Consider the following 16,096-nt stretch of genomic DNA (forward strand, 5'->3'; position numbering starts at 1 on the left):
AAGGTAGAACATACTGCATTTTTTCTGCACTGGACTGTACTGGAACGCTGTAAAACGCATCAAAAATGCACCGGAACACACCTAAATGCACCAAAAACGCACTGCAACACACTTGTCCTTATTTAAGGTTAAGAAAAAAGAGGGGGAGGGAAGCACTGGACTGCAACAAAAACGCACTGGAACGCATTAAAAACGCGCATGTAGAAAAGCACCTGGAACGCATCCGGACTGCATTTCTATGGTGTGAACTGGCCCTCAGGCATTTTGCTTCAGGCTACAAAAATGTTTAGATGTGAACAGGGGCCATTTAAATGAGTGGGATTTTGCTTGGGCGTTTCACGAGCAGAAAGCTCTCAGGTGGGAATGCAGCCTCAATCATCCCCCTGTCTTCATTTCATAGATTTTTTTTTTTTTAGAAGTGATAATACAGCTTCCATGAATGTAGGAGGTGGGATAAGCCCCTCAGCTCTATTAACCCCTGTCAGACTGGAAGGTTTTTGGCAGCTGTATGATTTTAGGGGGGAAAATCAGAGGATGGAAGATTTCTACTAAACCAGGAGACAACAGCATAAGGGACATGTCACACTGATAGTAATGTCACTTGTAGTGTGTTTGTTTTTCTTTTACTAAACTTAGGTTTTAAACTTTTTCCTTCACTAACATACGCTCCTGCTGTGTGTGCTGTACAAGCTGTCCAGCTCCTGCAATAAAAATTGAGTCGGGCTGAGCCATTCACAGGAAGACTTGTATGAGGTGGACGGATAAAATCACATCATAAAATACAAAACTTCCGATGAATGGCTGAGTGTCACTCAATTCGAAATTTTGCAGAGGGACAGAAAGTTATTGCTGTGCTGCCTGGAATACATCGCTGTATACAGCTGATGGAGGACAAAATCAGGGGTGATCGGTGCGGCAGTGGGGGGGGGGGGGGGAGTTACAAGCACCGATCTCCCTGTATGAATTTCAATAAAGCAGCTGAGAGCCGCTTTCGGTTGACATGCTGTGACTGGATACAACTAATCATATTGTATAGGCTATTCGGTACCATGTGATAGCTGTGGGCCAATCAAAGCTTCACAAAAGAAAGCAAGCTGTCATAAAGCATGACTGACTGTTTGTATTATAATCATGTGATCATTATGAACAATCATAGCAATCACATGATCACACCCCAGATACAGAGCTCCGTGCTCCACCATGCACAGGATGGGGGCGCACCAGTGCACGTGCCGGGCAATGTACCAGTACGTCACCTGGCACTGACTGTACCACCTTGTCTGCATGTCTAATGTCCATTTTCTAGTGCAGGCAATTAGCAGAAGCAGAAAATGGTTTAATTGTTATTAAGGTGCTTATTTTCCATTCAGCATTTGTCAAAAATTGTGAAAACGCTAAATAAAATGTTTCTTAAACATTTTAATGAAAATAATATTCCAAGACATCAACACGCATAATACTCAAAGCAGAAAAACAGTTCACATCTCCAGCTCTACTAAATTCAGTCACTTATTTGCCTTTCTTAAATTTCCCTGATGGGGTGCCCGTGGTTTTTGCCTTCTTTTTGGCTGAGCCTTTAACATCAATCTCTTTCCTTTTGGTGGAGCTGATGGAACCAGTCACCTTGAAGAAGTCATCTAGTCAGCCTTGAGTACTACCATGGCGGTTCTTAGCCAGCTTCTTGGCACCATTACGGATCCGGTCCTCGTTGAACTGCTTTTCACCGCACATAAAGGCCACAAGGCCTTCGTCATCTGGGTCCTGCCACTTCAGCTCTATATCATTTAGGTCAACCACCTCAGGCTCTAAAAAAAGCTGACGAGCTTCTTTGTATAACCAGTTTTCTGGAACAGGGTACTTCTTCAGGTCTATGTTATCTAGGACCTCTTTGATGCTACTGTGCTGTCTTATCAGTTCTATCGCTCTCTTTGGGCCAATGCCTCTGATGGTCTCACAGTAATCACAGCCTAGCAATATACAAAGATCTATAAACTGCTCTTGTGTGATTCCTGTATCCTCTAGGGCACGACTGAGGTGAAATTCCTGAATAGGCAACTTTTTGGCCTCACTAGCCATGAGATGACGGAGCAACAGTGGAGTACCAAAGGTCAATGCATCCATATCTTCAGTCGCAGCTGCATACACCTTTCCAGCTTTCACCAAAGCAGCACAGGTAGCTTCTGCCTCACATGGTGCATCCACATATGGAATACCCATTAGGCTTAGCAGTTTCTTGCATTCCTCATTATGTTGCTTTGTGACCTTTACAAGTCTCTTGTTGAACTTTTCAATGTTCTCCACCTCTCCTGCCTCTTGGGCAGCTTCAAGTTGCTTCTCAGCCTCTGCCCTCCTTTCAGTATGTTTGGCCAGCTCACCTGACTTCAGCTGAGGAGGCTTTCCATCAAACACATACACTGGCTTGATGCCGTTCTCAACCATGCGAATTGTACGATAGAACATGCCCATCAGGTGGCTGGTGGTTTCACCTTCCTCATTCTGAAGCATATTCCCATCCTGTCGCACAGCAATAAGGAACTGGTAGCCGGGTACAAGTTAAAAGGAAAAATGAGCAGCAAAAAAAATGTATTGATGCACAACCTGAAATGAAGAAGGACAGCTGTGAGAATTACAGTGGACATACATTTAGGTCAGTCTTATGTGAATACACAATGACACTCATTTCAAAACAAGAGTAACAATGAAAAAGTAAGATTACTCAGGTCCACACACTAACTTAACACACCATATACAAGTTTGGAAATGCATTGAGGGGAATTTATCAAAACTTGAGCATCCAGAATCTAAAACAGCTGTGCATGGTAACCAATCAGCTTTTAGCTTTCATTTTTAAAAGTTAAATGAACAAGTTAAAGATAGACGCTGATTGGTTGCTATGCACAACTGCTCCACTTTTGATAAACTCCCCGCCATGTGTTTGTTCAAAAACATGTGTTTCATAATTTGTTCACTACATAATGGGGAAATTAAAGATTTCTGCACAATTATAACGGTGCAAGAAACTGGCGCGAGTGGCGTGCGTCACAATAACTAAGCAGATACACTTGTTTTAGGTTTATCCGTGCCACCCATACCAGTTTCTATTTCAGAATGAAACTAACTAGCACAGGGTCCACACCCAATTAACCACTTCCATACAGCGCAAATTCCAGCACTAGAAAATTACTCAGAACCTCCAAACACACACACATATATTTTTTTCTTTAGCAGAGACCCTAGGGAATAAAATGGCGGTGATTGCAACTTTTATGTCACACGGTATTTGTGCAGCAATTTTTCAAATGCGATTTTTTGTGGGAAAAAAAAACACTTTCATGAATAATAAAAAATAAAATGGTAAAGTTAGCCCAATTTTTTGTATAATGGGACAGATGATGTTACGCCGAGTAAAGAGATACCTCACATGTCACGCTTTAAAATCGCGCACACTCGTGGAATGGCAACTTCGGTACTTAAAATCTCCATAGGCAACTCTTTAAAAATGTTTACAGGTTACCTGTTTAGCGTTGCAGAGGAGGTCTTGGGCTAGAATTATTGCTCTCGCTCTAATGTTCATGGTGATACCTCACGTGTGGTTTGAAGGTCGTTTACATATGTGGATGCGACCTATGTTCGCGTTCGCTTCTGCGTGCGAGCAGACGGGGGCGCTTTAATTTTTTTAACTTTATTTTTACACTTTCCCTTTAAAATGTAATTTTTTTTGATCACTTTTATTCCTATTACAAGGAATGTAAACATCCCTTGTAACAGGAATAGGGCATGACAGGTCCTCTTTTTGGAGAGATGTGGGGTCAATAAGACCCCACATCTCTCCTCCAGGCTGCAAAGCCTGAGATCAAAAAAATAAATAAAAATAAACAATCTCATTGTTTAACTTTGGCCGGCCCGGATATGATGTCATAACGTCGAGCCTGGGTCTTCAAGAGTCATAGAGACTGCTGGTGACCATCTGGCCCTCTGTTTTCTCTATGGCTAACTTCTGGTGCCAGTAGATTCCTTCTCCGGCCTGCCGATTGCACGAGCAAGCTGGTAGAAGAACCGGAGGGCAGGGGTTGGGGAGACGTCCTCTCCTGCCGCCTGCAAGACTGATCAAGCCGCTATGCTTGTTCTTACAATGCAGGGAATCGCCGGCTGAAAAAAATGATATCTGAAAGATGCCTGTAACTGCAGGCATCATTCAGATATCCCCACTGAAAGCCCAGGACGTCATATGACGTTCTGTGGTATGGAAGTGGTTAACAAAGGGATAGTGCCAGTTTTAAATATAGAAAACTGACGCAGATCCCTACCAGACCTTACATATGGCACATCCCACACAGTGGGAGGCAGGGCAAACAGCTCTACTGCTCTGGATGTAGAAAACAGGGCAGACCTCTCCTACATAGCAAAAGAGCTTGCCCCCTTTCATAAATTAGGAGCAGCATCTTCTCCATTTTTTCAGCAACATTGGAAACTGAGATGCAAAACAATATTCCTCCTTTATTACAACAGCCGGCAGAATCAAGCTCTACCCTTACAGGTTTCATGCTAAGCCCAGGGCTTTCTCAAAAAATAAAGTGCTGTGCCTAACACAATACATGTCGGGGTAGAACTTGTTTCTGATGATTGGTCAGCAATGGCAGCTTCCATGTTCCATCAATACTTTTTTTTTTTTTTTAATGAAATGAAAATTGTTAGTTACCAAAACCTGTGCTGCACGGTCTGCCATTGCAGGCCTCCTTTTTAAAATGCAATTACCTGGCTATCCTGTCCATCCCGGGCTTTTTGTACTTGCTGAGTCGCTGACCTTGAACAAGCATGCAGCAACAGAGCTTCTGATCTGTAGACTTGTATTGGGGTCAGCGACTTGGTGCTGAAGTCAGAGCATCAGTATAACTGATATTTTGGGAAGAGCTCAGCAACGGACGCACATTTCCCTCTGAATAAATCTACTTGAAAGTGGAACTAAATTCAGCTGTGTGTGAGCTTTTTACATAATGAGAAATTATGCACACACTTACCTGGCATTGTGCTCTCCAGCGGTGACAGGTCAGTGCTGCAATCGTTGTCCCCGTCCTCCCCACTGGTAATTCCAGGACTCGCTTGCTCCAGTCTCAGTAAAATCCTCTCATGGTGTTTAAAGCGGAGTTCCACCCAAAAATGGAACCCCCGCTTATGCAGCCACCCCCCCCTCCCCCGGTGTCAAATTTGCCACCTTTCGGGAGGGGAGCAGATACCTGTCTAATACAGGCATTTGCTCCCACTTCCGGAAATAGATCACCGCAGAATCTACGGCGATCTACGCCATGTCCGGCCCTTCCTCCCCCCGCCGTCTTCTGGAAGACACACAGGTCCCAGAAGACAGCAGGGACCAGTCAGGACATGTAGAGCGACTCGCGCATGCGCAGTAGGGAACCAGGTTGTGAAGCTGCAAGGCTTCACTTCCTGATTCCCTTACTGCAGATGGCAGTGCCTCCAACCGGGAGCCGAAGGACGGGTCAGCTTCGGGTGAGGACATCATGGGTGCCCTGGACAGGTAAGTGTCCTTATTTTAAAAGTCAACAGCTGCAGCATTTGTAGCGACTGACTTTGATTTTTTTTTTCGGCGGAACTTCGCTTTACAGTGGAACCTTGTAAAAGAATTCTGACTCGGTTTGCAAGTATTGTCTCGCAAAACTAGCAGAATTCAAGCTAATGTGCGGTGCTGTACTGCATTTGGCCAGAGGCGCGGGGACGCTCGGAACGGTTCGGAGCCATTCGGAAATACTCTGAGTGTTTCAGAATTCAGCTGGGCTATCCCCAACTATTTCCGAGACTCTCTGGCGCCCCACCTTACCTCTGGCAACATGCGGTATTGCATGTTATCGAAGTCAAAGCGGAACAAATTATCTTTTTTCCATTGACTTCTGTGGGGAAACTCGCTTTGATATGCGAGTGCTTTGGATTACAAGCATTTTCCCGGGACGGATTATGCTTGTAATCCAAGGTTCCACTGTATAATCTTATAGCTCATTTTCTTTCTATAGCAGCCACAGTCTGAGTACAAAAGCCTGTCCCTTTGTCAGCAGCTGCAGAAAAGCCCCTTGCCCGGTGCATGGAAGCTGTGGTCTCTCTGAAGCTAACACAAACCCTAATGAGTCACAGCTAGAGCTTTCCAATCAGCAAAGAGCATTGCAGAACTAGAAGTTTAATTCAGCATTGAGCGTGACAGACCTCTACAGAGAGCATGGGTCCTTCTTGTAGTATACTGGCAAGGGACTGGATTTTCTACTCTGACTGCTTTACAGTGGAATTAAATGCATCAATTTAGCAGTTAAAACAAAAAAAAAAACAACTTTACATTCAAGGCTTGCCAGGAACGTAACTGTCATATTTGCTTGTGTTCTTAACCAAACTGTCAAACCATCAAATGCCTGGTGTCATAACTGATCACATGCGCAGCGCCAGGGCAGTTGCAGATCAAACAAAGGCCAAGATGCAGCTTCCTTTGCTGAAAATGAAAAAATTCAGTTTAGCCTTAGGCCCCAGTCACACCTGCCCATCGTGCTAAAGTGCATTTTGTTCAGCGCATTCTTTGCAGGACTTGAATGGGCCATCTTACATGCACCAAAGAAGCTCACACACCTTTTTGGGCAAAGAGCTTTATTTTTTGTTAACCCCTTCCCGTTGGTCGCATTCAGGTCATGTGACCGCTGTGATTGGCTGTCACATGATCGCAAAGCTCCCGATCGCAAGCATGCATCAGGAGCTTTCCAGTAACTGCATGCTACTGTGCAGGGCTGCATATATGTGGCCGCTTGGCACAAAGGCCCACAAGCTGAGAGGCTGCATATGTGCATTCGGCCAGCATGAATAAGTGTCTCTTATAAAAAGAAAACCCCTCTCTCTCCTCCACCACATATGTCTATGTTAGCTATTGTTGTACCCATAGCACAGCCCAGAAACAATAGTGCACATTTTACTTTTTTGTTTGTCCTACCTAAAATGCACTGACACCAACTAAAAAAAAAATCCTGCCCAAAATATATCGACCTTGACCCTTACTAAACCCAAACACTAACCTACATCAAACCTTGAAAGACACATAGGGGTTGATTTACTAAAGGCAAATACAGGTTGTGCTTTCCCAAGTGCAGTTACACTCTGCAAGTTGCAGTTGCTCCAGAGCTTAGTATGAGGCAAAGCTTTAATTTGCAAAGAATACCCAATCACATGCAAAGAAAGAAAAAAAAAACAACTATTTTTGCTTGCTCACGATTGGCTGATGGAAGTCAGCAGAGCTTCGGCTCATTTACTAGGCTTTGGAGCAATTGCACTTTGCGAAGTGCAGTCTATTTGCCTGTAGTAAATCAACCCCTATGTATCTTTCATCTCCATTCACAGAAAGAAAAACACAGTGACTGATCACAGTGGTAGCCAATTAGAGTCTACCACAACAATAAGGTGACCCAGAATCTGGAGTTGCGGGTCCTAGGGGGTTCTCTTGAGACCCCGATCTCTGTGTGACACAAAGACAGATCCGCATATATGCGGCCCCATGGCAAAAAGTGCAGTCCGCTTATACGTGTTCCATCGGCGTGAAATGGGTAACCTAAAACAAAACCTTCTAAATGCAGCTCCCTCACCCCATACTAACCAGAGTCTGATCTTGATCCAGCAATGTACACAAGAGTAGCGGCACTCTACCTCCTCATTGATTTAGAAACAGCAATGGGAGCCATTGGCTGTCAATCACATCCAGTGAGGAGAGAGTGGGGTTGGGCTGAGCTGTGCTCTGTGTGTGTCTATGGACCAACGTAGCAGCTTACTATGGGGGTACTCAGCGGGGGGGGGGCAAGGATCACAGAATAGAAACCGAAGAAGAGGGGAATCCGGGCTACTCTGTACAAAAACCACTGCGCAGTGCAAGTAAGTATAACGTGTTTAATATATATTTTTTATTATGGGCTTACTTAACATTAAAGGGGTTGTAAACCCTTGTGTTTTTTCACCTCATGGCATTCTATGCATTAAGGTGAAAAACCTTCTTTACTGCAGCAGCACCCCCTTATACTTACCTGACCCCTGAAATTCGCGAAACGGGAACGAGCACACCAGCTCCGGTTGGTGTCTCATGTCTTGATTGAATAGATTGATAGTAGGGGTGCAACGGATCAAAAAACTCACGGATCGGATCGATCCTTGGATCAGAGTCACGGATCGGATCATTTTCAGATCAGCAAAAAAAACAAAACACACAAATCTTGTTACACCCACTGGAGTTTTAGATTTAAAAGCTATTTTCAACACAAAACCGAGCTTATATGCATAAATACAGTATTTGTAGATCGGACAGACTGTTTAGATGTTAAATTTTAAAAGCAACAGCAAACCTGCTGACCTTACATGGTTGCTAATGTGACAGAACACCTCTGATTTTCACATTTAACATTAAATGTGAAAATCAGAGGTGTTCTGTCACATTAGCAACCATGTAAGTTCAACAGGTTTGCTGTTGCTTTTAAAATTTAACATCTAAACAGTCTGTCCGATCTACAAATACTGTATTTATGCATATAAGCTCGGTTTTGTGTTGAAAATAGCTTTTAAATCTAAAACTCCAGTGGGTGTAACAAGATGTCTGCTTGCCCCCTTCTCACTCTATCATTACTGTACTGTGCAGGAGTGTGGGGTGTAGCAAGATGGCGGCAACGAAACGTCACTTCCTGACGAGACAGCGGCCGCTTCCGGGTGTACCAAGATGGCCGCTGCCCTGGAGCTAGGCCGAAGCCGCGGCCTTTCCTATGGTGTGCAACGGATCGTTGCTGATCCGTACGGATCAACCTCCGCGGATTGGCACACCTGCGATCCGCGGAAGTTGATCCGTACGGATCAGCAACGATCCGTTGCACCCCTATCCTTACCCCTAAATAAAGGAAACATCATAATAATGTATGTCATACCCTGCGCAACTCCACAAAGGTAGGTAACAAAGCATTTATCAGAGGCAAACCACTGCATGTCAGGCCAGGGCTCTAAGACACTGGTCTCCAAACTGCAGCCTGGGGGTCGGATGTGGCTCTTTGCCTGTCTTTATTAGGCCCCGTGGGCCCTATTCCTCCCACTGACACCAATAATGTAGCATCATTCCTCTCAATGACAACAATGTGATGCTATTCCTCCCACCAACATCAATATGACGCACTATTCCTCCCACTGGCACTAAAAATAGGGCACTTAAATGTTTGTTAAGTCTAATTTGCAAGTAACTGCCAAACCCTCTATTAGAGCCTGGCATACCACACTATGGAAGTTATTTAAAAAAAACAAATGTTCTAAATACCTATTTACAGCTGTCTTCAGGCCGGTCACATGACTCATGGCCGCTTTACAGCTACGAGACAGGGCTTCTGCGGGAGGAGCAGAGCAGCCATGTGATCTCCCCAGCTGGCGCTCGGCTCCTCCCACAGAAGCCCTGTCTCGTAGCTGTAAAGTGGCCACGAGTCATGTGATGGGCCTGAAGAAAGCTGTAAATAGGTATTTAGAACACTTGTTTTTTTACATAACTTCCATAGTGTGGTATGCCAGGCTTTAATAGAGGGTCTGGCGGTGACAATTTTAGGTTTTTAATTTTTGACAATAGCGGCGGGGGGGGAGGGGACAAAGAGAGGGAGATGACAGGCAGGAAGGAGTGGGTGAGGGGGAGAGAGGAGAGCAGAGGGGATAGCAGCGTATGACGGAGGGACGCACTCTGACCACGGTGGTCAGGGCTCAGTAGCCCTTGTTATTGTGGTCAGTAAAGAGGGGGCATACAGGAAGTGGCAGGTTGAGGGAGGTTTTTTTTTTTCTTTACAGTTTAGAGGGGGGAAGATTACACAGCACAAGCACTGTGCTGTTTAACCGCTTGCCGACCAACCACCGTCTTTATACTGCAGCAGGTCGGCACGATCCCGCGAGCCGTTGTAGCTGTACGTCGGCTCCTTTACCTCACTGCGGGGGTGCCAATGCGCGTGGCCAGCGGTCGCGATGACCGGCGGCCACACGCGATCGTGGGCACGAGAGCCAGAACAGGGATGTGTGTGTATAAACACACACATCCCTGTTCTGTAAGCTGAGGAGAGACAGATCGTGAGTTCCTACTAGCTAGGAACAGCGATCTGTCATCTCCTATAGTCAGTCCCCTCCCCCTACAGTTCGAACACACACTAGGGAACACAGTTAACCCCTTCCCTGCCAGTGACATTTACACAGTAATCAGTGCATTTTTATAGTACTGATCGTTGTATAATTGTCCCAAAAATGTGTAAAAGTGTCCGATGTGTCTGCTGTAATGTCGCAGTCCCGATAAAAATCCCAGATCACCGCCATTACTAGTAAAAAAAAAATAATAATAAAAATGCCATAAATCTATCCCCTATTTTGTAGACGCTATAACTTTTGCGCAAACCAATCAATATATGCTTCATGCAATTTTTATTACCAAAAATAGGTAGAAGAATACATATCGGCCTAAACCGAGGAAAAAAAATAGCTTTTTTTAAAAAAACTGGGGATATTTATTATAGCAAAAAGTACAAAATATTGTGTTTTTATCAAAATTGTCGCACTTTTTTGTTTATACTGCAAAAAATAAAAACCGCAGAGATGATCAAATGCCACCAAAAGAAAGCTCTATTTGTGGGAAAAAAAAGAATGCCAATTTTGTTTGGGTACATTGCGCGATCGTGCAATTCTCAGTTAAAGCGACACAGTGCCTTATCGCAAAAATGGCCTGGTCATTGAGCAGCCAAATCTTCCGGTGCTGAAGTGGTTAATCAGCTTTAAGGGACCAGGATGTGTATTTTTTTTTTTGTGTTGACAAACACTTTAACTTCCCACTGACAACAAAAGGGCAATATTCCTCCCACTGACACCAGTGATGGGGCACTATTCCTCCCACTGACACCAGTGATGGGGTACCATTCTTCCCCTGACACCAATGAGGGGCACCATTCCTCCCACCTTCACCAACAATGGGGCACCATTCTTCCCACTGACACCAGTGATGAGGCACTATTCCTCCCACTGACACCAGCGATGGGCCAATATTCTTTCCCCTGACACCAATGAGGGGCACCATTCTTCCCATTGCCACCAACAATAGGGCACTTAAGATTTCTGTCACTGATACCAATGATGGCATTGCTTACTTTAAATGACATTAATAACTGGTATTATTTTTTTCAAAGGATGTAGACCAGTGGTCTCCAAACTGTGGCCCAGAGGTGGCCCTTTGTTTGCCTTTATCTGGCCCCTGGGGCTCTATTCCTCCCACTGACACAAATAACGTGGCACTATTCCTCCCAATGACAACAACAATGTGACACTATTCCTCCCACTGACACTAAAAATAGGGCACTCTACTTCCCACTAACACCTACAATGGGGCACCATTCCTTCCACTGACACCAGTGATGAGGCACTATTCCTCTCACTGACATCAGTCATGGGGCACCATTCTTCCCCCGACACCACTGAGGGGCACTATTCCTCCCACTGCCACCAACAATGGGACACTATTTCTCCCACTGACACCAATGATGACATTGCTTACTCTCACTGACGCCAGGATTATCAGATTATAATAGACCACACCTACTTACCTGTTTTTTAAAGGATGTAGACCAGTGGTCTCCAAAATGTGGCCCAGGGCTGGAGGTGGTCTTTGGGGCTCTATTGCTCCCACTGACACCAATAATGTGGCACCATTCCTCTCAATGACAATGATATGACACAATTCCTCCCACCAACACCAATAAGGTGCACTATTCCTCCCACTAACGCTAAAAATAGGGCACTGTACCTCTCACTGACATCAGGAGGGGGGAGGAGGAGGAGAGGGGGGGGAGGAGGAGAGGGGGGGGGGGAGGAGGAGAGGGGGGGGGGAGGAGAGGGGGGAGGGGGGAGGAGAGGGGGGGAGGAAGAGAGATGAGGGTGCTGTGTGAGGAGTAGAGATGGAAGGTCTGTGGTAAGTTGTCCCCGCTCCTCCCTCTACTTACAGACTGATAAACATGCTCTTCTTCCTCCTCCAGTCACCTGACAAGGGGATAGAATAAGTGAGAACGTGCACAGACTTCCCTCACTGTACAGCGGCGCTCTCTATTGCCACCTGCAGGCTGGAGGGTGAAGAGCGCCGAATCCTCTCCAGCAATCCGTCTTCTCCCGTCACAGGACATTATGACCGAGCGACGTCAGAGACAGCGCGCGCCCCGTGCGGGGGGGTCACGGGGGGCGGACGGATAACGGTTATACCGGCACGAGAGGGCTGAGCGGCGCCATTTTCTTCCGTGCGTTAGCAGCGACAGGACGTGTCTCTGATCGGCTATCGTCACAGAAGAAAAACAGCGCCCTACAGCGCATTTATCGGTGATTACACCCCAAGCTTTTCCATCGGTGATATAGTAAGTGTCATTATCAGTGATTATAACCTTACAATGAGATCGGGTCCGGTGTCGGGATGTGTGTGTGTGGTGGGGGGGCAATAGAGAGCTGCACCCCTCTTGTGCTGTAATGATCTGTCAGTGTTTTCTCTCCTCCTTTCTGGTTTGAGGGAAGAGAAATCACTTTTTACACTCAGGATCAGAGCTTCTCCTCTGTTAGTACTTCCAATCAGTGCCGCCAATCAGTGCTTCCAGTTAGTGCCAACCAGTGCCACCTGTCAGAGCTTCCAATCAGTGTCAATGAGTGCCAGTCAGTAAAAAACAGTGCCACCTGTCAGTGCCAGTCAGTAAAAAACAGTGCCACCTGTCAGTGCCAGTCAGTAAAAAACAGTGGCACCTGTCAGTGCCGCTTATCAGTGCCAACCAATGCCACCTATTAGTGCCCATGAGTGCCGCCTATCAGTGCCAATCAAGGCTTCCAATCATTGCCACCTGTCAGTGCCCATCCTTGCTGCCTAACAGTGCCCATCAGAAATTCCAATCACTGCTTTCAATCAGTGCTGCCTATCAGTGCTCATCAGTGTTGACTATCAGTGTTGACTATCGGTGTGGTCTATCATTGCCCATCAGTGCTGCCAATCAGTGCCCATCAGTGGAGCCTATCAGTACTGCCAATCAGTGCCCATCAGTGGTGCCTATCAGTACCAATCAGTGCCCATCAGTGGTGCCTATCAGTACCAATCAGTGCTGCCAATCAGTGCCCATCAGTGCAGGGATGGGATGATGAACTCAGCAGACAGGCACATTTTCCATGGGGGGGCCGGCCTGGTGGGGCACAACTGAAATCTGTTGATGTTTACCAACCAGCTCCTGTACATATACGTCGGCGCTTTGAAGGTGGATATCTCGGTAACGGCAGCAGCTGCTTCCACAACCGAGGTATCCATCTTTTCAGGAGCCGGTCGTGTTTCCGATAATGGTGGTCTCTGCAGTGGATTCGCTGCTAGATCACCGTTATTGGTGGCGGGAGAGGTGCCACCCCCTCCCGCCGCTCTCCCGCGCCCTCCTCCGCCGGTAGCAGCGGAGGCGATCGGGACCTGTCATGTCCGTGGTATGGAGACAAGTGGGGGGAAGATGGCTCCCACCGTCTCCATACCATAGGAGGGTGGAAGGGACGTCATAACATCAGCTCCGCACATACGTCTTAAAGGCATATTTTTTTGTTGTCATTTTTTTTTTTTTTGTTTTGCATTTAAGTCCAAATATGAGATTTGAGGACTTTTTGACCCCAGATCTCATATTTAAGAGGACCTGTCATGCTTTTTTTCTATTACAAGGGATGTTTACATTCCTTGTAATAGGAATAAAAGTGATCCAAAATTTTTTTTTTTAATAAAAAACAGTGAAAAAATAAATAAAATAAAGTAAAATAAATAAGAAAAAAAAACAATTTTTTTAAAGCGCCCTCGTCACGAGCTCGTGCGCAGAAGCGAACGCATACATGAGTAGCGCCCGCATATGAAAACGGTGGTCAAACCACACATGTGAGGTATCGCCACGACCGGTAGAGCGGGAGCAATAATTATAGCCCTAGACCTCCTCTGTAACTCAAAACATGCAACCTTTAGAATTTTTTAAACGTCGCCTATGGAGATTTTTAAGGGTAAAAGTTTGACGCCATTCCACGAGCGGGCGCAATTTTGAAGCGTGACATGTTGGGTATAAATTTACTTGGCATAACATTATATTTCACAATATTAAAAAAATTGGGCCAACTTTACTGTTGTCTTATTTTTTTATTCAAAAAAGTGAAATTTTTCCAAAAAAGTGCGCTTATAAGACCGCTGCGCAAATACGGTGCAAAAAAAGTATTGCATTGACCGCCATTTTATTCTCTAGGGTGTTAGAACCCCCAAACATTATATATTGTTTTTTTCTAAGTAATTTTCTAGCAAAAAACTGTTTTTAAACATGTAAACACCTAAAATCCAAAATGAGGCTGGTCCTTAAGTGGTCCTTAAGTGGTTAATGCCACATGCTGATCTTTAGACCCCTTTCACACTGGGGCGGTTTGCAGGCGCTATTGCGCTAAAAATAGCACCTGCAAACCGACCCGAAAGTGCCGCTGCTTTGTCTCCAGTGTGAAAGCCCCGGGGCATTCAATGGGGCAGCGCGGCTATACCGCCGGCAAAGCACCTCTGCAGAGGCTCTTTTGGTTGGTTTTTAACCCTTTCTCGGCCGCTAGCAGGGGGTAAAACCGCCCCGCTAGCGGCCGAATACCGACGGTAAAGCTTTACTGCCAACGCCGCCCCAGTGTGAAAGGGGCCTTAGTATATTAAGTAATCACCACACTACTATTTACAATAAACTACTGGAGGTAAAATAAAAAAGTGTCAGAGAAAGGTCTGCCGCTAAGCACTGTTATGTGTTCCACACCACAAAAAAAAAAAAAAAAGTGCAGCGCTAACTTACTGATCAATAATTTACCAATAATGGTAGAACCCTCCAATGTATGGAAATCTCAATAAACTTCAATGTTACCACAATACCGGTCTCTATGATATGTAACTTCACATATAATACACATCACACTGAAAATAAGACATACATTACAAACTTAGCAGGGATGGTGGAAACCCCTCCTACAGATATTTGGCATACAGATTAACCTCAAGTGCAACAACTTTTTAGTTGGGAGGTTCCCACCATTATAGCACTTTGGAATTTTTATTTTTTAGATTGTTACACTTAATTTTATATGTTTTAGTTACTATTATAATGTGAATTTTTGCACTTGAAGTTAATTTTCCATCACCCTTGCTAAGTCCATGTCTTATGGACCTTGCTTTGTGCTCTGGTGTGCAGTCATGTTGGAACAGGAAGAGGCCGTCCCCAAACTGTTCCCACAAAGCTGGGAGCATGAAATTGTCCAAAATGTCTTGGTATGCTGACGCCTTAAGAGTTTCCTTCACTGGAACTAAGGGACCAATCCCAACCCCTGAAAAACAACCCCACATCATAATCCCCCCTCCACCAAATAATTTGGACCAGTGCACAAAGCAATGTCCATAAAGACATGGGTGAGCGAGTTTGGGGTGGAGGAACTTGACTGGCCTGCACAGATTCCTGACCTCAACCCGATAGAACACCTTTGGGATGAATTAGAGCCGAGACTGCGAGCCAGGCCTTCTCATCCAACATCAGCGCCTGACCTCACAAATGCGCTTCTGGAAGAATGGTCAAATTCCCATAGACACACTCCTAAACCTTGTGGACAGCGTTCCCAGAAGAGTTGAAGCTGTTATAGCTGCAAAGGGTGGGCAACTCAATATTGAACCCTACGGACTAAGACTGGGATGCCTTTAAAGTTCATATATATATATATATATATATATATATATATATATATATATATATATATACACACACACACACGCGTATTTGAGCTTTGGGGTGCACATCCTAATGCAATAGGCTGCGCACGCCTATGGACGGCAGGTAGGAGAAGCTGCCATAAGGACACAATAGTAAGGCACTGAGGTATAGTGACAAAGTATAACCTAAACTGAATGAGTAAAAATACAATATGTACTTTATTATATATCAAATGATAAATGTAATGTAACCAGGGGCGGACTGGCCATGCCCGAGGGCCCGGGACCAGTAGAGGCCCCATGAGAGTCTCCTGGGCTGGTATCTTT

General features: G+C 45.3%; 1 protein-coding gene across 5 annotated transcripts; it reads right to left on the reverse strand.

Annotated features, from left to right (window-relative positions):
• Positions 1-1,399: 1,399 nt before the first annotated feature.
• On the reverse strand, positions 1,400-12,339 carry LOC141112143 (flap endonuclease 1-B-like). Of its 5 annotated transcripts, none has more exons than XM_073604645.1 (3): positions 12,015-12,339; positions 6,338-6,487; positions 1,400-2,598 (listed from the first exon to the last, which is right to left on the reverse strand). In XM_073604645.1, exon 3 carries the CDS (start codon positions 2,503-2,505, stop codon positions 1,642-1,644), a length of 864 nt encoding a protein of 287 aa, XP_073460746.1. In that variant the 5' UTR covers positions 2,506-2,598; positions 6,338-6,487; positions 12,015-12,339; the 3' UTR covers positions 1,400-1,641. The 5 variants fall into 5 exon arrangements, with proteins under 5 accessions (XP_073460746.1, XP_073460748.1, XP_073460749.1 ...); XM_073604647.1 differs by lacking the exon at positions 12,015-12,339 and adding an exon at positions 11,619-11,841; XM_073604648.1 differs by lacking the exon at positions 12,015-12,339 and adding an exon at positions 8,055-8,200.
• Positions 12,340-16,096: the final 3,757 nt, after the last annotated feature.

The sequence above is a fragment of the Aquarana catesbeiana genome, linkage group LG11 (genome assembly GCF_042186555.1).
Source record: "Aquarana catesbeiana isolate 2022-GZ linkage group LG11, ASM4218655v1, whole genome shotgun sequence".
Lineage (NCBI taxonomy): Eukaryota > Metazoa > Chordata > Amphibia > Anura > Ranidae > Aquarana > Aquarana catesbeiana.

What these genes read in the sequence shown, in the direction of transcription:
- LOC141112143 (XM_073604644.1), bottom strand. Translation starts at nt 2,505, where the DNA reads ATGCTTCAGAATGAGGAAGGTGAAACCACCAGCCACCTGATGGGCATG.